The sequence below is a fragment of the Astyanax mexicanus genome, chromosome 23, assembly GCF_023375975.1.
Source record: "Astyanax mexicanus isolate ESR-SI-001 chromosome 23, AstMex3_surface, whole genome shotgun sequence".
NCBI classification, from domain to species: Eukaryota; Metazoa; Chordata; class Actinopteri; order Characiformes; family Acestrorhamphidae; genus Astyanax; species Astyanax mexicanus.
In genome coordinates this window covers 28,952,662-28,974,681 of record NC_064430.1, presented here as the reverse complement: position 1 = coordinate 28,974,681, position 22,020 = coordinate 28,952,662, and the positions used below count along the sequence as shown (strand labels likewise).

General features: G+C 36.4%; 2 protein-coding genes across 2 annotated transcripts in view; both read left to right on the top strand.

Annotated features, from left to right (window-relative positions):
• galns (galactosamine (N-acetyl)-6-sulfatase) overlaps positions 1-11,311 on the top strand; it is a 61,537-nt gene extending 50,226 nt beyond the window's left edge. Inside the window, exons 13-14 of the mRNA XM_022665143.2 lie at positions 8,498-8,615; positions 11,007-11,311. Of these exons, the coding sequence (XP_022520864.2) occupies positions 8,498-8,615; positions 11,007-11,093 (205 nt within the window). The 3' untranslated portion in view covers positions 11,094-11,311. The remainder of the gene's footprint in view (positions 1-8,497; positions 8,616-11,006) is intronic.
• Positions 11,312-13,159: 1,848 nt separating this feature from the next.
• Positions 13,160-20,909, top strand: aprt (adenine phosphoribosyltransferase). The gene is made up of 5 exons (XM_022665126.2): positions 13,160-13,298; positions 13,429-13,532; positions 18,365-18,498; positions 18,677-18,755; positions 20,358-20,909. The coding sequence occupies exons 1-5, from the start codon at positions 13,189-13,191 to the stop codon at positions 20,495-20,497; spliced, it is 567 nt and encodes a 188-aa protein (XP_022520847.1). The 5' UTR covers positions 13,160-13,188; the 3' UTR covers positions 20,498-20,909.
• Positions 20,910-22,020: the final 1,111 nt, after the last annotated feature.

Sequence of the window (22,020 nt, the reverse complement as noted above, 5' to 3'; positions counted from 1 at the left end):
GCACATGCACACATTGTTGTTGACAATGTGACAGCATCATGACATCAAAAGAGCGATTCACACCAGATTTTTCTAGATTATAGCTGAACTGAAACAGTTTAGTGAAGAGGAATGATCCAGAATTCCTCCTGACTGTTGTGCAGGTCTGATCTGCAGCTACAGGAAACGTTTGGCTGAGGTTTTTGCTGCCAAAGGAGCATCAACCAGTTATTAAATCCAAAGTTTCACATACTTTCCCCCAACTCACTGTAAATGTTAACATGTTATGTTAAATAAAACCATGCAAACATAAACTATTTTGTGTGGTTTTAGTTTAAGCAGACTGTGTTTGTCTATTGTTGTGACTTAGATGAAGATCAGAACACATTTAATGACCAATTTATGCAAAAATCCAAGAAATCCCAAAGTGTTCACATACTTTTCTTGCAACTGTATTTGTGAACAACAGATGAAAGATAGGGGAGTGTGTGCATAGTTGTGATGTCTATGAAGCAAATTACAAACTAAATGTGACCAAAAAGTGATAGAAAGCAAGTCTGAGTGATAGAGGAGTGATAGGGCAACAAAAAGAGTGATAAATTAGTAATAAAAGGGAATTGCTAGGGAAGAGGACTGATACATCATGGCATGGTAGAGGAGTAAAAGGCTAATAGTAGTGTGAAAGAGAAATGATGGTGATTGTGGTGTGATAAAGTGATAATTGGGAGATATAAGTGTAATAGAGGTGTGGCGAGGGATGATAGTGTTCATTGAGTGATACAGTGAAATTAAGAATGATAAAAGAGTGACAGAATTGATCAAGTGGAGTGGTTAGGTTAGAGTAATATAAGAAAAGAATTAGTGAAAGATTAGTGATAGAGAATGGCTAATGGTGCTACAGTGATATAATAGCTAATGGTGATAGAGGGGTAATAGATGATTAATAGATAAGTAATGCAGTGAGATAAGTAACAGATTAGATATAGAGTGATGGAGGGACTTTGGTGTGATAGAGCTTTTACAGAGGAGTTATGGGTGATAATAAAGTGAACATGGCGTGATACAGTAATAGTGATAGTATATAGAGAAGTAATATGATAGTGGTATGGGAGTTGTATGGTTTTAAAGTGGAGTAACAGAATGAAGTAGGATCAATAAAATAATGAAAGAGTGATAGAGAGAATTAGAATTAGTAATATACTAAAACTGGAGTTTTAGATTAGTGATGAAGAACTGATGGAGTGATAGAGGGCTCACCAGGGAGTGATAGAGATATGATCTGAGTAAATTATAAGACTTATAGTTGTAATACAGTGATTGTGATATCATAAAGGAAGGAGAGAGAGTGATGACTGTTGAGTTATAGAAAAGAGAGTGATCATAGAGTGATACAGGATTACAAGAGTGATATAAATATGATAGAGAGATAGAGGTAGAGGGGTAAATGACTGATTGTAGTGTAACAAAGAAATTATAGTGATTATGTAGTGATAGAAAAGTGATTGATAATGCAAATAAGTGATATAGATGTGATGGGGTGATGGATTGCTGATAGTGTTTATTGATAAAGGAGTAATTTGGTGATAAAGGAGTGATAGAGGAGAGACAGTAACATGAGTAATAAATGGGTGATAGAGGAGTGATGTAGTGATAGAAGAGTGATAGTAGATGAGTGACATAGGAGTGCTATAGTGATAAAGGAGTGATAGAGGAGTAATATATTGAGTAATAAAGAGGTGACAAAAGAGTAATATGGTAATAGAAGAGTGATAAAGGAGTAATAGAGAAGTGATAAAGTGATAGAGGAGTTATAGAGAAGTGATATAGTGATAAAGGAGTTATATAGCTCTAATACACTGACATAGTGCAATAGTAATCACAGAGTGACATATTGATGCTGTGAAATAGGAGTGATAGAGGACTGATATAGTGTTAGGGGAGTGATATAGGGATAAAGGAGTAATATAGTGTTAGGGGAGTGATATAGGGATAAAGGAGTAATATAGTGTTAGGGGAGTGATATAGGGATAAAGGAGTAATATAGTTTTAGGGGAGTGATATAGGGATAAAGGAGTAATATAGTGTTAGAGGAGTGATATAGGGATAAAGGAGGAATATAGTGTTAGGGGAGTGATATAGGGATAAAGGAGTAATATAGTGTTAGGGGAGTGATATAGGGATAAAGGAGTAATATAGTGTTAGAGGAGTGATATAGGGATAAAGGAGGAATATAGTGTTAGGGGAGTGATATAGTGCTAGGAGAGTGATATAGTTGTAGAGAAGTTAGAGAGACGTGCTATAGTGCTAGAGAAGTGATATATTGCTAAGAGAGTGGTATAGTGATGGAAGAGTGATAAAAGTTGTAATAGAGGAGTGATATTGTGCTAGAGAAGTTATAGAAGAGTGATAGAGGAGTGATATTTTGCTAGGAGGATGATATAGTGCTAGGAAAGTTATATAATGATAGGGGAGAGATAGAGGAGTGATACAGTGCTAAGGACTAGTAGAGTGATATAGTGCTTTAGAGTGATATAGTGTTAGAGGAGTGATAGATGAGTGATATAGTGCTAGGAGAGTGAGCTAGTGCTAAAAGAGTGACAGAGAAGTGAGATAGTGCTAGAGCAGTGATATAGTTCTAGGAGAGTGATATAATGCTAGGAAAGTTATATAATGATATATAGTGATAGATGGGTGATATAGTGCTAGCAGAGTGAGATAGTGCTAAAAGAGTGATAGAGGAGTGATAGTGCTATGGGAAGTAATATAGTGCTAGAAGAGAGATAGATGAATACTATAGTGCTAAGGACTAGAAGAGTGATATAGTGCTTTAAAGTGATATAGTGATAGAGGAGTGATAGTGCTAGGGAAGTAATATAGTGCTAGAAGAGTGATAGAGGAGTAATATAGTGCTATGGACTAGAAGAGTGATATAGTGCTTTAGAGTGATAAAGTGTTAGAGGAGTGATATAATGCTAGGAGAGTGATATAGTGCTAGTAGAGTGATATAGTGATAGATGAATGATATAGTGATAGAGGAGTGATACAGTGCTAGGAGAATGATATAGTGATAGAGGAGTAATATTTTGCAAGTAGAGTGATATAGTGATAGGAGAGTGATAGTGATAGAGGAGTGATAGAGGAGTGATAAATTGATAGGAGAGTGATAGTGATAGAGGAGTGATAGAGGAGTGATATAGTGCTAGGAGTGTTATAGTGATAGAGGAGTGATATAGTGCTAGTAGAGTGATATAGTGATAGATGAATGATATAGTGATAGAGGAGTGATACCGTGCTAGGAGAATGATATAGTGATAGAGGAGTAATATTTTGCAAGTAGAGTGATATAGTGATAGGAGAGTGATGGTGATAGAGGAGTGATAGAGGAGTGATAAAGTGATAGGAGAGTGATAGTGATAGAGGAGTGATAGAGGAGTGATATAGTGCTAGGAGTGTTATAGTGATAGAGGAGTGATACAGTGCTAGTAGAGTGATATAGTGATAGAGGAGTGATATAATGCTAGGAGAGTGATATAGTGAACGAGGAGTGATATAGTGATAGAGGAGTGATATAGTGCTAGGAGAGTGATATAGTGAACGAGGAGTGATATAGTGATAGAGGAGTGATATAGTGCTAGGAGAGTAATATAGTGAACGAGGAGTGATATAGTGATAGAAGAGTGATATAGTGCTAGGGGAGTGATATAGTGATAGAGTTGTGATCTAGTGCTAGGAGAGTGATATAGTGAACGAGGAGTGATATAGTGATAGAGGGGTGATATAGTGCTAGGAGAGTAATATAGTGAACGAGGAGTGATATAGTGATAGAGGAGTGATATAGTGCTAGGAGAGTAATATAGTGAACGAGGAGTGATATAGTGATAGAAGAGTGATATAGTGCTAGGGGAGTGATAGTGATAGAGGAGTGATAGAGGAGTGATATAGTGCTAGGGGAGCAGGTGTTATTGTGTGGTGGAAGCCCCTCACCCCTGGGGAACGGAGGAGTGAGTGGAGTGAAGGTGTGAATGGGACTGAGCCTGGGGTTATTACACTAATTGACCCTTCACCCAGCACACACACACTTGTGCACTCACACACTCCCCAGGGGCCAATCAGAGGGCTTGGTTTGGGAAGGGGCCGCGGAGGGACAGATCTGACACAGGTGCTGCCTGACAGTGTATTAAGGGTGTAATTGGTGTGGCAATATTTGTCTGTGTGTGTGTCTGTGTGTGTGTGTGTGTGTGGGAGCACTCTCATGCTCTGAGGGTCCCATTAACCCTGCAAGTCCTGTATGGTACAGTGTGCTTCTGAGAGCCATAGGGGATTGTGTGTGTGTGTGTGTGTGTGTGTGTGTGTGTGTGTGTGTGTGTGTGTGTGTGTGTGTGTGTGTGTGTGTGTGTGTTAATTTTAGCTCAAATATGTCCTCACTGTGCAGTAAAAACATTAAAACACTTTCTAAAACACAAACACACACACACACACACACACTCCTTACTATATGAAGTGTGTTTTACAGTAGTTACTACATTTCAGATTAGATTAAGATTAGAACATCATAATTATTTTATATAAATAATCTGCTGCTATGATTGTGAGATTGCAGTTTCGAATCCCGGTCATGCAGCTTGCCATCAGCTGCCGGAGCACTGAGAGAGCAAAATTGCTTGCCTTGCTCTCTGTGGGTGGGTAATAGATGGCACTCTTTCCAGTCATCACTCAGAAGGGTGATGTCAATCAGCACAAGGCATCTGTGAGCTGATGTATTGGAACCGAGTCGCTGCGCTTTGGTCTGAGCATTAGCGCTGTGATTCTATTCAGCAATGCTGTATCAGCAGCAGTTCAAAAAGAGGCGGAGTCTGACTTCACATGTATTGAAGGAGGCATGTGCTAGTCTTCACCCTCCTGGTGTTGGGGCATTACTATTGATGGGGTTGGGTAATTGGCCCAGAAAAAATACTCTTATACACTCTGCTTTATATTACATCTGCTTTTTTATTGTTTCTTCTGAAATCAAGGGTGTTAAAAAATATATCCTGGCATGGTGCCAGTAGGTTCATATTAAATTATCTGCTTCGGAGTATCTGAATGCGTTTATTAAAAAGGGCGTCCGCAAACATTTGGAAGCAGGTGTTTTCTGAAGTTATGCTGCTCCATGTAACACGTTTTGGGACAAACGGATGAGGCAGTGGGGCAGTGGATGAGGTGGGGCAGTGTTCATCTTCCAACATCCTGACTAATCCTTATTAATGCTCACGTTATTGTGGCTGAATGCAATCATATTCTTACCGCAGTGCTGCTCCAGAATCTTATGGAAACTCTTTTCTGGACAGTAGCGACAGTTACTCCAATAAAAGCAGAGTAAACTCTTTATAATAATAATACCCTTGATTTTGGACAAATCGAGGAATAAGTAGGTGTCCCAGGACTTTTGTCACTATAGTGTATGGCACTCTACACTGGAGTAATTTTCTTTTCTAATTCCTGCCTTGAGCCTGGTAATTCTGGCTAGGCCTCAGACCCACTGTGATGATGCACATACAGTAGATGATGGGGGTGGGCGATATGGCCCTAAAATAATACCACAATATTTCCTGGTATTTTTGTGATAACGATACTTTTGACGATATGACAAAACTTTGAATTAAAAAAAAATGTTCAAGAATGCACTACTGCAACAAAATGAAAATTACATTTCATTAATGCATACCATGATATATTGCACACCCCTAAATGAGATATTAAAAAATTTGATCAGATTTATAACAGAAGTCAATGAACCAGAATGTCATGATACTTATAATAATGCACTTCAAATATCTCCATATATCCAGGATTAAAGTAAAATTAATGACACTGGACAGATATAATCTGTCTCTAATAGATATATAATGGGAAATGAGAACAGTGGTACCTAGGGGTGTAACGGTATGCAAAAATCACGGTTCGGTACGTACCTCGGTTTTGGGGTCACGGTTCGGTACATTTTCGGTACAGTATAGGAACAAAATGCATGAACCATTTTCTTCCACAGCGTGTTGTTTATTTAACCAAAAAATTGCCAATATACAAACTGAAACAGTAAATAAATATAAAGTGCTGCTTGGTACCATTAAGTTACCAGCCTTAAGCTATATACCATATACCATATATGAACTACTGATATATACTATTTATACTGTCATTCCATCTCAATCACCATCAATATTGCACTATTGTCTTACGTATGTTTGTGTCTTGTTGTATTGTACATATAGTGTCTCCCACTCTATTATATTATATATCTATTCCTTTTTTTTTTACTTATATTTGTATATCTATTTCTCCCCACACTACTGCACCTTGCTTTTGTCTCATGTATGTCTATTTGTGTCCCTGCTGTATTGTACTCATACTATTATCTGTACTTGCTGTAAAATTGGGAAGGAGAGTAACGTAATTTCAATTCTCTGTATGTCCTGTACATATGCAGCATTGACAATACAACTACTTGACTTGACTTAAATGAAATATTCTCAAATGATTAACCAATGTTAAAAATAAAAAAAATAAAATTAAAAATAATAAATTGAATTCCCTTTAAACAGTAAACAAAACTTTCCACATGTAAGGTGCAGCACTCAGTTCCAGAATTCTAGTGTTACAGTATTCAATTTTACTCAATCTTCATATGTTTTGCCAAGAAAATCAGTTTGTCCACATTGTCAGCAGTGAGGGCAGATCTGCTGGCAGTTATAACGTCCCCAGTGCTTGAAAATACCCTCTATATACCCTCGATGCTATAAAAGCCCCAATGGATGCTGTAATGGTTTTAGCCCGATCTGAATTGTGATTGAAAGGATGCCTGAACGCAGATATTAGTGGCATTTGCACTACAGGGATCTTCTTTTTTGTCGCGGTAATTTTAGCACTTGGGTGGCTCTGTCTCAGATGACTTAGCATGTTTGAAGTGTTGCCCGAAACATAGCCGACCTCAGCAAAACAATAACGACATACCGCTTTCGTTTTATCCACTTGTCTTTTTCCGTCGCAGGTTTTCACTGGGAAACCGCAGTGCTCCCAAACGGGAGATTTTAAGGACAGGGGAGGATTTTCTACCTCCGGTTGGTCGCTAGATTCCGCCATGATGTCAAAATAGTCTCCACCATTCTCTGATACAGCAGACGCGTGCACCTCGCAAATGTGTTTTGAAGAGTGGTTAGGAAAGGCTCGACTGATTGGTTCGCCGTGCGACGTCGCCCCCACATGGTCACAAGAGCACGAATCACGAAAGAGTTGCTTTAAACTTATCTAAGAACCTCCCCTTTACTACTCCAATCACGTACTGGCATCTAATGAATATTAAATAGCCACATGTCGCGACAGGCACAGACCTAGGGTAGAACAGGCGCTGGGTAGAAGATATAAACTGACTGTATTCGTTCGGTACAGCACTGTACCGTACCGAAGGTCTGTTCGGTACGGTTCGGTACGAATACATTATACCGTTACAGGCCTAGTGGTACCCTAATGTGATAATTAGGGGTGGGTGATATGGCACAATTTTTCAGGGTATAATACATATATATAATCGTTCAGGATATTCAAAAATGTGGGCGATATTATTGTGTACGATACGATATGGCACACCCTGATAAAAATTAAATCATTTTTATTTATTAATTTTTTATGTTAATATTTTAACCTGGTTATTTGTCCTCTGTTAATCATCGTACACTCTGCTCTGGTTTGCTGAAACATACTGAGCCCTCAGTTCTTTTAAGTGTAACTATAACCATTCACAGGGCCACACTGTGTGTGTGTGTCTTTGACTTCACTAAAGAGGCAAGCTCTTTTCAGAGGGGATTTGTGTGTGTGTGTGTGTGTGTGTGTGTGTGTGTGTGTGATTGTACAGGGGTTGGACAATGAAACTGAAACACCTGTCATTTTAGTGTGGGAGGTTTCATCATGGCTAAATTGGAGCAGCCTGGTGTTCAATCTTCATTAATTGCACATTGCACCAGTAAGAGCAGAGTGTGAAGGTTCAATTAGCAGGGTAAGAGCACAGTTCTGCTCTAAATATTGCAATGCACACAACATTATGTGTGACTTACCAGAGTTCAAAATCAAAAGAGGACAAATTGTTGGCGCACGTCTTGCTGGCGCATCTGTGACCAAGACAGCAAGTCTTTATGATGCATCAAGAGCCACGGTATCCAGGGTAATGTCAGCATACCACCAAGAAGGACCAGCCACATCCAACAGGATTAACTGTGGACGCTGTAAGAGGAAGCTGTCTGAAAGTGATGTTCGGGTGCTAACCCGGAGTGTATCCAAAAAAACATAAAACCACGGCTGATCAAATCACGGCAGAATTCAATGTGCACCTGAACTCTCCTGTTTCCACCAGAACTGTCCGTCACCACAATAGTTTCAGTTTCATTGTCCAACCCCTGTAGGTAAACATGGGTGAATTCATTGTGTGTTATTGGTTCTGTTCATGCTGTTTCAAGTACATTTCTTTTTCTGTCCTTCACCCCCTCAGTGTCTTGTCTAAAGAGTATCAGGATGTTCTGGGTCGTATCTCTGCAGTGGTGGAGCAGCATGTGAAGACCCTGGTGCCCGGTCAGCCTCAGCTCAACATGTGTGACCTCGCCGTGATGGTAAATATGATACTTTAATTTTATTAGTCAAATAAACCCACAGAAGCCTCATCTGTGAGAAGGTCTACCTGTAATTAACTTTATATAACTTTAGAATACTAAACCCAAATAAACATAAAGTCAGTGGTCAGTGAGAGCGTCTACCTGTAATTAACTCTATATAATATTAGAATAAATAAACCCAAATAAACAAAGTCATGGGTCAGTGAGAGTTAGTATCTATCTGTTATTAACTCTATATAATATTAAACTAATAAACCCAAATAAACATAAAGTCAGTGGTCAGTAAGAGTGTCTACCTGTAATTCATTCTATATAATATTAAAATAATAAACCCAAATAAAGATAAAGTCAGTGGTCAGTAAAAGAGTGTCTAAAGGTAATTAACTTTATATAACATTAGAATACTAAACCCAAATACACATTAATAAAGTCAGTGGTCAGTGAGAGTGTCTACCTTTAATTAACTCTATATAACATTTGAATACTAAACCCAAAAAAATAAAGTCAGTGGTCAGTGAGAGTGTCTATCCATAATTAGCTCTATATAACAGTAGAATACTAAACCCAAATAAACATAAAGTCAGTGGTCAGTGAGAGTGTCTACCTGTAAGTAACTCTATATAACATTAGAATACTAAACCCAAATAAACAAAAAGTCAGTGGTCAGTAAGTGTCTACCTGTAATTAACTCTATATAACATTAGAATAGTAACCCAAATAAACATTAATAAAGTCAGTGGTCAGTGAGAGTGTCTACCTGTAATTAACTCTATATAACATTAGAATAAATAAACCCCAATAAACATAGAATCAGTATTCAGTGAGCGTGTCTACCTGTAATAAACTCTATATAACATTAAAATAATAAACCCAAATAAACATAAAGTCAGTGAACAGTGAGAGTGTCTACCTGTGATTAACTCTATATAACATTATAATACTAAACCCAATTAAACATTAATAAAGTCAGTGATCAGTGAGAGTGTCTACCTGTAATTAACTTTATATAACATTAGAATACTAAACCCAAGTACACACAAATTCAGTGATCAGTGAGAGTTAGTGTCTATCTGTAATAACTCTATATAAAATTAGAATAAATAAACCCAAATAAACATAAAGTCAGTGATCTCTGAGAGTATCTACCTGTAATTAACTCTATATAACATTAGAATGCTAAACCTAAACATAAAGTCAGTGGATTTATATGATAATAGTACAGAGCTGATGAATATTCTGAAAGGAAATCTTCACAGCTTTATATGCTCTACTCTTAAATAGTACATGTTTTTTTTTATATATATATATACATACCTACAAACAGAGCCATATATACTTAAACACTATTTATATATATGTATGACTCTGAATGTAGAGAATAGTGTAGTTGTAAAGTGGAAAACAATTTCTTCTTTGTTCTGGTTGGTTAAATGTACAGAGAAGGCAGAGGATTAATGTGGCAACAGTGCCACCAAGTGGCCAATGTTATATTATTCTCTAAGACACTGCAAGAGAATATGTATTTATTGTTATTCACATTACAGTACATTTAAGTCTAGAAACTGGTGTATCATATATTACACTGTATGTTTACATTAAAAGTGTATTGGGCAATTATTTAACCAATCATGGTTCTTTGAATCCCCCAAATTTGTATTAATCATTTGCTTTAAAACTAAAGAACCCTTGAACTACCTTCTTGCTGTAAGAGAATAAATCAATCGTGCTCGGTTATCCTTCTGTGCTTGGACCCTTGTCCAAATATCGTTTAGAAGTTACTTTATTTTAGTAATAAAGTCCTGCTGGAAAATGAAATCCACATCTTTATAAAAGTTGTCAGTAGCAGAGGGAAGCATGAAGTGCTGTAAGATTTTGTGGGAAAACAAAACTGCACTGACTTTAGACTTGATAATAAAACACAGTGGATCAACACCAGCAGATGACCTGTCTCTCCAAACCATCACTGATTGGTGGAAACTTCACACTAGACCTCGAGCAGTTTGGACTGTGTGTCTCTCCACTCTTCCTCCAGATTCTGCTCCCTTGATTTTTTCTAAATGAAATGTAAAATTTACTGATGATCAGTGACGATCAGTTTGATGGAGAGACATGTCATCTGCTGGTGTACCAACTGGTCTTATATAATTTTCTGAGACACTGATTTTTGGGTTTTCATTGGCTGTGAGCCATAATCATCAACAATAAAAGAAATAAACACTTAAAATAGATCACTCTGTGTGTTTAATACATCTATATAATATTTTAGTTTCACATTTTGAACTAATTTACTGAAATGAAGTAGCATTTCAATGATATTTAAATTTTTTTGAGATGCACCTGTCAGTCTATAATGTTGTGTTTGTGTGTTTCTGTTTGTTCGTCTGGCAGAACTGGTCTCCGCCTGGCTGTGAGAAGTTGGGGAAATGCCTGAAGCCTCCCCCGTCTCAGCCGTATAAGTGTGACTGGCCTCACTGAGGTCCTCTCTACAAACCAGCCATCCTTTTTTAAATCAGTTTAAAAACGTTGTGATCTTTTGCACATAATTAGTGTTTTTTGTTTAATGAACTTTACAGATTCTTACTGATCTCCGGATATACTTATCATGTTTTAATGAAAAGGGAAATAAAGAACAAAATTTTTTACAGCCAATTGCTTTTGTTCTTCTTAGATTTGCATTATAAACATTAATAAACAGTGTGTGTTTATCGAAAATGTGTTTTGATATATGTTTTTCACAAAAAATGAGCCAATGCCAATGAGTTTGAGTTAGAAAAAAGGGCAAATATTAACCATGTAAGCTGTTTATATTGCTTGCAATTTAGGTGAAGCGAGCATGTGTAAAGCATTTTAATGTAAAATTGCTTAATTTTGCTGAATTAAATACAAGTAACAAAGTAAACGAGTAACAAAAATATGAACAATACACAAGGGTTAATTCTGTAAAACTTCTGTCTTCGTATCGCACATGGGTTTTTTTTTAGCACCACCCAGTCATATTTTTAAGAATTTTAAAATTTTTAATCATTAATATAAGAAATATACTAATAAGAACAGAAACTTACATGTTTTAAGCTGTTGTTGAGTATATAAATACAATATACACCCACCTGTATGTCCATCCTGTCTTCTTTTCCAGAATGCTAGCTATCTATATCTATTACTGCAGTACACATACTTACGTGGTGGTCATTTCAATATCATTGCTTGGCAGAATTTAATACTGTTTTAATGTTTTAAAAAAAATCATTTTTTTCCATTTTTAAATGAAATATCGCTGAGCTCCATGAACATAGTAAAAAAAAGAAAAGAAAAGTAAGTTGATGTAATAAATCAATATACATGTGTCCTATCACCCCTTTCTGGGAAAAAAAACAAACAAAAAAAAAATGTAACCACCTTAAGTAGCTTGTTGCTTTTTGACACAACAGATCGCATAACAATAAACATTAAAACAGTATTAAATTCTGCCAAGCAATGATATTGAAATGAGCACCACATTTTTGTGCGGCATTCACCTGTAAGTAATGGTAATCCACCTGCAGAAGCAGTTTTGATAAGATTTGCAAAAAAAAAACAATAAAACCACAAATCAAATTTCAGGTGGTTTTAATAATAACATTTGGGTTCATTCTAGAAAATGAGGGGGAAAAGTCTGATTTGATTTAAGTGTCTAAACACAACTTTAGAAATTAGATGGAATTCCTCTTTTAAAATAATTTCTGCAATAAAATGTGGTGATATTTTTACATAAAAAATGATCAAAGTATGAAAATATTGCTTACTATAACTTTTAATGTGCCATATTTTTTTGGAATATTGCTAAAATTGGTTATTGTTTAAAAGATGCTTTGAAAACGATCCGTTTGAACTTTTTTCATTGTTCCAGTTCAGTTTTATCAGTTCAAAAAGGTAATAAACACAACCTCTCCATAAGCAGTAGGTTGTTGAGTGTACAGATGTTACCCAGTTAATGCTAGAGTAAGTCGATTTGTTTACATCTCTGAAAATTGCAGCTTCTGTAAAAACTGTAGTGAGACAATTGATCATTTATTTTTTTTTTTATTGTGTTTATACTTACTCTTTTTGGGTAGATATATTTTGGAATTTAGGCAAGAAAATTGGTAAAGACATTCCCCTTGAAAGTAACTATATATTTTATATTTTAAATAACCCTTATTTAAAGAAAGGTGGATCCTTAAATGTTTTAAAGCATTTTAATTTAAATAATACTAAATATTAAATAAATAATAAAAAAAGATAATTTGAGAAATTCTTGTGGCTGTTCATTATTTTTGCAATCTTTTCAAAGGATGAGATGACTATGGAATGTTTTCTTTTTTTTAGATTATTTTTTTTACTTATCTTTGACATTGCTGATATGTTGCTGTTACTTATTTTTTCCTGTTTCAATTTATCACTGTACCTATTTGTATAACTGATAAAAAAAAATAATAATAAATAAATAAATAAATAAATAAAGGTTGTTGAGACGTAGGGTTGAGACATTTATTTTGAAGCTACATACGCATGTAGGACTTTTATTTTGAATAAGTTGTCCACTCGGGTTCACATGCAGCACGTTTCCCTCATGGCTGGCAGCTCGAACGCAGAGAAACTGGAGCTGGTGGCTCAGAGCATCAGATCTTTCCCGGATTTCCCTTCTAAAGGGATTTTATTCTGGTGAGGAATTATATTCAACATGCTGGATTCAATAGCAGCGCTGCTGTAGCTGATGCTCAGTGCTGCTGTGCTGTAATGTGTTGTGTTGTTTTATGCTGTAATGTATTAATGCTGAATTTTACCCCTGCAGGGATATCTGCCCCATCCTAAAAGACCCCAGAACTCTGACCGCTGTTACAGACCTGTTCGAGGAGCATGTCAGAAAAAACTTCCCTCAGGTGGAGCTGATTGTAGGTAAGACTGACCAGAGGCGGTGTTCTGTCCAGTTGTGCTACCCTGCTGAATCGTGCTACCCTAGGGTATATTTAAAGATAAAAACACTAAAAAACATATTAGTATTAGAACCTCTAAGTGTATGTAGGATATTTGGATAGCCTAAAATCACAGAATCAGCGTACAATTAAGGCAGTAAAGGTGATTTAGATAAAAAAAAAAAAGCTTTGTATTTTTATTAAATCATTATTGTATTGATTAGTTCCACGTTAATGTTTACGTGTTTGTAGAGGAAAACCGAACTCCCACGAAAAAACGTGAAAACATTAAAATAATATCGGCCAGCGCATGCGCAGAGACGGTAAGAAGCACGTACCGATGGGTAGCGACTCGGCAGAACACCTATTTATGTGCACTTCCTATTTCACCTGTTATATCAGAAAATGGAATGGAGCAATATAGTAACTAACTGCAGTTCTTTAATTTTAAACATTACAATTATTAAACATTTTATAAACTCTGATTTTGCTCAATTGCTCCATGTATCCGTTCATGTTTGACTCATTCTGGAGAGATGGTTAAGTGGGTGTTCCTCTCTCTGAAGATTATCTACTAACAGTTACTACTCCTACTTTTCTTCTACTAGTACCACTTTTACTACTCCAACTTCTACTCCTGCTATTCCTTCTACAACTCAAGCTCCAACTACCAGGGCTGGACTGGGACAAAAAATCGGCCCTGGCATTTTTGGTTTAGATCGGCCCCTCATAATTACCGGAGCACAACCAACTTTATGTATGTGGGGTTACAGAGAAGCATAATGTATCATCAGCATATTAAATATAAGAAGTTTATTGTCTTTTATTAACTCCGCCATTTTTGTCTGCTCTGTTTAGTTCAATTGATTCTTTCTTTTTTATTGAAATCATCTCTGATATGTATTTTTTTTAATCATCTTTTGTTTTTTGGGATTGAATGTTGTAACGGAGCTCGAGCTCTTTTATTAAATGCTTGAAACCAGGATTCTCTGCTACTCATGAGAGGATACTTTGATCTAGGTAGAACAAACAAACAATGAACATGATTGTGGTGCTTTATTAAAAACAAAAACAACAGCATTACTTTAACTACACACATTTTTCCTTACTATTGGTTGCATTTTAGTGTTCTTTTTAAGAAATATCAGCTTTAAATTGATAAAATTAAATTATATTAGTGTCAATCACTTACATCAGAGAGAGAGAGCGAGAGAGAAAAAGAGGGAGACAGTCAGAGAGAGCAAGCGAGAGACTGAGAAAAAGGGAGAGATCGAGAAGAAGAGAAAGAGAGCAAGCGAAAAAAAGAGACAGATAAAAAAGGGGAAAAAAAGAGAGACAGTCAGAGAGAGAGAGAGAGAGAGAGAGAGACCCCCTATAACTTGTGGGCCGGTTTCTTAGAAAAAAAGAAAGAAAAAAAAATCAGCGTCGGCCCCCGAGGACTGTCGGCCCACCGGGCATTTGCCCGGTACGCTAGATTACCAGTCCAGCCCTGCCAACTACTACGTTTAATATTGTTACTTGTACATCTACTCCTTCTATTCTTACTCCTACTACTACTCATACTCCTGCTACTACCACTACAACTGCTACTATTCCTACTACTACTACTACTTCTGTCTACTCCTATTCCTACTACTACTTTTACTACTCATTACTCTACTCCTTCTATTCCTACTAATACTTTTACCATTACTACTCATTCTTCTACTCTTTCTATTGCTTTTACATCTTATACTCCTGCTTCTACTTTTACTACTAATACTCATACTTCTACTCTTTCTATTCCTACTCCTAGTACTACTTTTACTTCTGCTGCTGCTGCTGGTACTACTTATACTCCTTCTGCTCATAGTCCTACTACTACTTTTACTACAACTACTACTTCTACTACTACTGTTCCTACTACTACTCCTCATACTGCTACTACTACTTTTACTACTTCTACTGCTTGTACTTGTACTACAACTACTACTACTACTATGTCTAATCCTCCTATTCCTACTGCTTCTTTTACTAATACTATTTATACTCTTTCTATTCTTATTACTACTCCTACTTCTTATTTTACTACTACTACTACTACTGCTCATACTTCTACTCATCCTATTCCTACTTCTACTCCTACTACTACTTTTACGTCTACTCTTCTTCATACTTCTACTTCTCCTATTCTTACTACTATTCCTACTCATACTCGTACTACTACTACTACTCTTACTTCTACTCCTACTCCTCCTATTCCTATTACTACTCCTGATCATACTCCTATTACTGCTGTTAGTTACTGCTGTTAGTACTCATACATTTACTCCTACTATTACTACAACTTCTACCTCCTCTACTTGTTCTACTACTATTTTAATACTTCTACTCTTACTCTTTCTATTCTTATTACTACTCATACTCCTACTTCTTATTTTACTACTACTACTCATACTTCTACTCATCTATTCCTACTTCTACTCCTACGACTACTACTACTTTTACGTCTACTCTTTATACTTCTACTCTCTCCTATTCTTACTACTATTCCTACTCATACTCTTACTACAACTACTACAACTACTCCTACTCCTACTTCTCCTATTCCTATGACTACTTCTGCTCATACTCCTATTACTGCTATTAGTACTCATACATTTACTCCTACTATTACTACAACTTTTACCTCCTCTACTTGTACTACTACTATTTTAATACTTCTACTCTTACTCTTTCTATTCTTATTACTACTCATACTCCTACTTCTTATTTTACTACTCCTACTCCTACTCATACATCTACTCATCCTATTCCTACTTCTGCTCCTACTACTATTTACTACTACTATTACTATTACTACTCTTTATACTTCTACTTCTTCTATTCTTACTACTATTACTACTCATACTCTTACTACTACTACAACTACTCGTACTTCTACTCTTACTTCTCCTATTCCTATTACTACTCCTGCTTATACTCCTTTGCTATTAGTACTCATACATTTACTCCTACTATTACTACAACTTCTACCTCCTCTACGTGTACTACTACTATTTTAATACTTCTACTCTTACTCTTTCTATTCTTATTACTACTCATGCTCCTACTTCTTATTTTACAACTACTACTCCTACTCATACTTTTACTCATCCTATTCCTACTTCTACTCCTACTGCTATTTACTACTACTACTAATTTTATGTCTACTCTTCATACTTCTACTTCTATTCTTACTACTATTCCTACTCATACTCTTACTACTACTACTACTACTTGTACTTCTACTCCTACTCCTCCAATTCCTATTACTACTCCTGCTCATACTCCTATTACTGCTATTAGTACTCATACATTTACTCCTACTGTAATTACAACTTCTACCTCCTCTATTGTACTACTACTATTTTAATACTTCTACTGTTACTCTTTCTATTCTTATTGCTACTCATACTCCTACTTCTTATTTTACTACTACTACCCCTGCTCATACTTCTACTCATCCTATTCCTACTTCCACTCCTACTGCTATTTACTACTACTACTAATTTTACGTCTACTCTTCATACTTCTACTTCTCCTATTCTTACTACTATTCCTACTCGTACTCTTACTACTACAACTACTACTACAACTACTCCTACTTCTACTCCTACTTCTCCTATTCCTATTACTACTTCTGCTCATACTCCTATTACTGCTATTAGTACTCATACATTTACTCCTACTATTACTACAACTTTTACCTCATCTTCTTATTTTACTACTACTACTACTCCTACTCATACTTCTACTCATCCTATTCCTACTTCTACTCCTACTACTATTTACTACTACTACTACTTTTACGTCTACTCTTCATACTTCTGCTTCTCCTATTCTTACTACTATTCCTACTCTTACTCTTACTACTACTACTACTACTCTTACTTCTCCTATTCCTACTCCTGTTTATACTCATATTACTGATATTAGTACTCATGCATTTACTCCTACTATTACTACAACTTCTACCACCTTTACTTGTACTACTACTACTACTACTACTACTCATCCTATTCTTACTTCTACTCCTACTACTATTTACTACTACTACTTTTATGTCTACTCTTCATACTTCTACTTCTACTGTTCCTACTCATACTCTTACTACTACTACTACTCGTACTCCTACAGATGCTCATACTTATATTACTGCTATTAGTACTCATACATTTACTCCTACTATTACTATAACTTTTACCTCCTCTACTTGTACTACTACTACTCATACTTCCACTTCTCCTATTCTTTCTACTATTCCTACTCTTACTACTACTAATACTACTACTCGTACTCCTACTCCTCCTATTCCTATTACTACTTCTGCTCATACTCCTATTACTGCTATTAGTACTCATACATTTACTCCTACTATTACTACAACTTCTACCACCTTTACTTGTACTACTACTACTACTACTACTACTGCTACTACTCATACTTTTACTCATCCTATTCTTACTTCTACTCCTACTACTATTTACTACTACTACTTTTATGTCTACTCTTCATACTTCTACTTCTACTGTTCCTACTCCTACTCTTACTACTACTACAACTCGTACTCCTACTCCTCCTATTCCTATTACTACTTCTGCTCATACTCCTATTACTGCTATTAGTACCCATACATTTACTCCTACTATTACTACAACTTCTACCTCCTCTTCTTGTACTACTACTACTACTATTTTACTACTTCTACTCCTACTACTACTTGTTTCCATGTAGCAGTGTTGGATAAGACGGTGTCTACACAGATTTGTATATGTTGTGTTTTGTCTGTTGCAGGTCTGGATGCCAGAGGGTTCCTGTTTGGGCCTCTTTTGTCTCAGAGGTTGGGGATAGGATTCGCTCTGGTCAGAAAGAAAGGGAAGCTTCCAGGTCCCACAGTGGGTGTAGCGTATGACCTCGAGTACGGAAAGGTAAAATTCACCATGTTTACTGAAATCATGACTCTTTCTCTTTCCAGCAAGATTATCTGTACTTGAGCTGTTCAATTTGTGGAGCATTAATAATTTTATTAGCTGATTTAAAACATGCTCGATACTTACACATCGCCTTAAAAATAAGTACATTTATACTTATTTTTGTGTCTCCCAGGCAGAAGCAGAGATACAGGCAGACGCTGTGGCACCAGGACAGAAGGTTCTCATCATTGATGACCTGCTTGCTACTGGAGGTGAGCATCTGTCAAACTGTCAGAGTTAAGTCAGAATACTGTTTCCACCATATAGGATCACTTTGTAGTTCTATAATTAATATCAAGTGACTCAGATGCAGATTCAGATCTTCTGTCTCTGACTTTACTTTATCTACAAGGTGTTTCAGTTGTAGGTAGGAGTGTTTATTATAGAGTGGAGGACAGTGATTAAGTGATTAAACACAGTGTTTAAAAACTCCAGCAGCACTGCTGCTGTATCTGATCCACTCACTGTACCACCAGCACAACACACACTAACACCTCATACACCACCACTACCATGCTAATCAGTGCTAATCACTGCAGTGCTGAGAATAATGACCCAAAACCTAAATAATAATAAAGCTGCTCTGTGGCGGTTTATCCTGTGGGGCTCTGATTATTAAAGAACAGGTTAAAAGGAGGATAAAAATAAAGTGTACAGAGACACATTTACAGAACTACAGTCTGTAATTATTATAGAACTACAAAATACTGCTATATGGTCAGTGGAGCTAAAAGAAAATAGATAATGGATGCAGAAACAACTGACTAGGCTATACATACCTACAGCTCTGGGGAGACCACTAAAAATGATGAGTTTCTTTGATTTTAACAAATTAAAAACCTCTGGAATATAATCAAGAGGAAGATGGATTATCACAAGCCATCAAAGCAAACTGAACTGCTTGAATTTTTTGCACCAGGAGTAAAGCAGCATAAAGTTATCAAAAAGCAGTGTGTAAGACTGGTGGAGGAGAACATGATGCCAAGATGCATGAAACTGTGATTAAAAACAGGGTTATTCCACCAAATATTGATTTCTTAACTTTTAAAACTTTATGAATATGAACTTGTCTTTGCTTTATTTGAGGTCTGAAAGCTCTGCATCTTTTTTTTGTTATTTCAGCCATTTCTCATTTTCTGCAAATAAATGCTCTAAATGACGATATTTTATTTGGAATTTGGGAGAAATGTTGTCTGTAGTTTATAGAATAAAACAAGATTTTTAATTTTACTCAACTCTATACCTGTAAACAGAAAAATTGGAGAAACTGATTCAAAAAGTGAAGTGGTCTCTTACTTTTTTTCCCCAAATCTGTAGTAGGTGTTTCCAATTAAGTGGCCAGTGCTTGAAAGCAAAATATAGATATTTTGGTACCACTTTAAAATAAGACTACCTTTTATAAAGGGTTTATAAATGGTTTACAAATAGATTATTAATGGTTACTAATTAGGTTGTAAAGGCCTTAATCATTTATAATCAGTTATAACACATACGTGAAAAGGGCAACAATGACAAAATTGTCAAATAGTGAACCCACAGCCATGTATATTTTTGCCCTTTCTACGTATGTGTTATAACTGATTATTAATGATTTTTAAGGCATTTACAACCTAATTAATAACCATTAATAAACTAATTGTAAACCCTTTATAAACCCTTCATAAAGGTAGTGTTATTTTAAAGGGGTTCCGATATTTCTGATGTTTCAGTATTCCAGTTTTGTCTTGCACAAGTACGGTCAACATGCATGTCTTGTCCTGATAAAGTGGACAGTGTGTGTTTGTTTGGTGTTTAATATTGTGTATATTTCTCAGGGACGCTGTTTGCAGCATGTGAGCTGATGAAGGAACAGAAGGCTGAGGTTCTGGGCTGTTTGGTGGTGATCGAACTGAAAGAGCTCAAAGGAGCTGAAAGACTGAAGCCTAATTCTGTATATTCTCTGGTGCAACATTGACCAAATGTGTCCAGTCCAACAGCCTGTTCTGTTTTGCATCCGTAGAGCAGTGGTCATCGTCTCCGCAGCCGCAGATCTATCTTTAAGTCAGCTGAATGAGGTGGATCTCAACACGGAGATGATGACTACTGCTATAGTTTAGTCTGTGTTTACACTGATGATTCACACAGAGCACATTCTTCTTTTTTAAGTTTTATTACTGATATGCCAAGTCATTAGACTAGCATCATGTTCATGAAAGTTAAAGAACGCAGTTTTTACCTGTGGGATATGTGGGTGGATTTGGGGCATCAGCCTTGTATGTCCATGTAGTTTCTGCCACTTCATGAGCAATTTGCAAACTGCTGTCCCATGACTTTTGGCATGCTATTGTACAAATAAAGGTGCTTCAAATGGTTCCTTTGGAAAACCATGTTAGTAACAGGCGTGTGTGTATAACAAGCTTTTAAAACGTAAAAAAACAAAAAACAAACAAAAAAAAAACAATTCAACTAACAGAATTTAAAATGTGCTGGGTGGAGGAGCAGCCATTTGTCATTCAAACCATAGAATCTGTATCTAATGGATCTTGGATAAATAGTTTTAGAAAACATTTCAAAATGAAATATCCATCAGTGATTAATTGTTGTGCTGAATTTTATATATGATATAAATGGTGAGTTTAATGCTGCTAGGTAAAGTGGGCTCAAAGGAACTGTTTAAAGAACCTTTATTAATAACGGTGAATTTACACTGCTCTGACGCGACAACGCACAGCGACGGATCCCATTCATTTTCAATGGGAAGCGCCGCCTCCGTCAGACGCAGTCGCGCGGTGCATCATGGGTCCGACGCGTCGAGAGCGGGGGATGCGATGCGATGAAAAGCTGAACTTTATGCAAATGAGTCTGTCCAACGCAATGCGTCTATCCAATCAGAGAGCAGGTGTTGGCCTGTAACGCGTCCTCAGCGCAGCGCATGAAAACATTTTAGTTCCGCTTTCAAGCGTCCAGAGAAGCCTGGAAGAGAACTTTCAGGCTTCCCTGTTCTTTATAAAATCCCTGCTGATTCACAGGGACTCTGTCAGCGAGGAGAAAGGCTGCTGTGATTGTTGGAGTCTCTGGTGGGTTTTTAAAATATTAATATGTAATTTAATTGGAAAAGTTTGCTTTTTTCAGCTTATATACTGCTCACTAGACAGTGTAATGAAGCTCATTCAAACATTTATATCTATAAAGACACATTTATATTTATTAATTATTGGAAATAATATCTTATATAAAAAGCATTTCCCATTTATTAAAACGATTTAATTGGACGACGCAGGGAAAGCCTTTGTCACGCCCACATGCGACCGGTTGGAGGGGGGTAGTGCGACCATGTGCGTTTTCGCGTCGGAGCAGTGTAAATTCACCGTAAGAGTTTTTCAGTGTACTTCTCTCTGAAACGGTCCATACATAAATGCTTTTTCAAATATTGATCGTGCATGATCAATATTTGCACTAAATTTGTTAGGATATAGCAATATTCTCAATTTTTGTTGT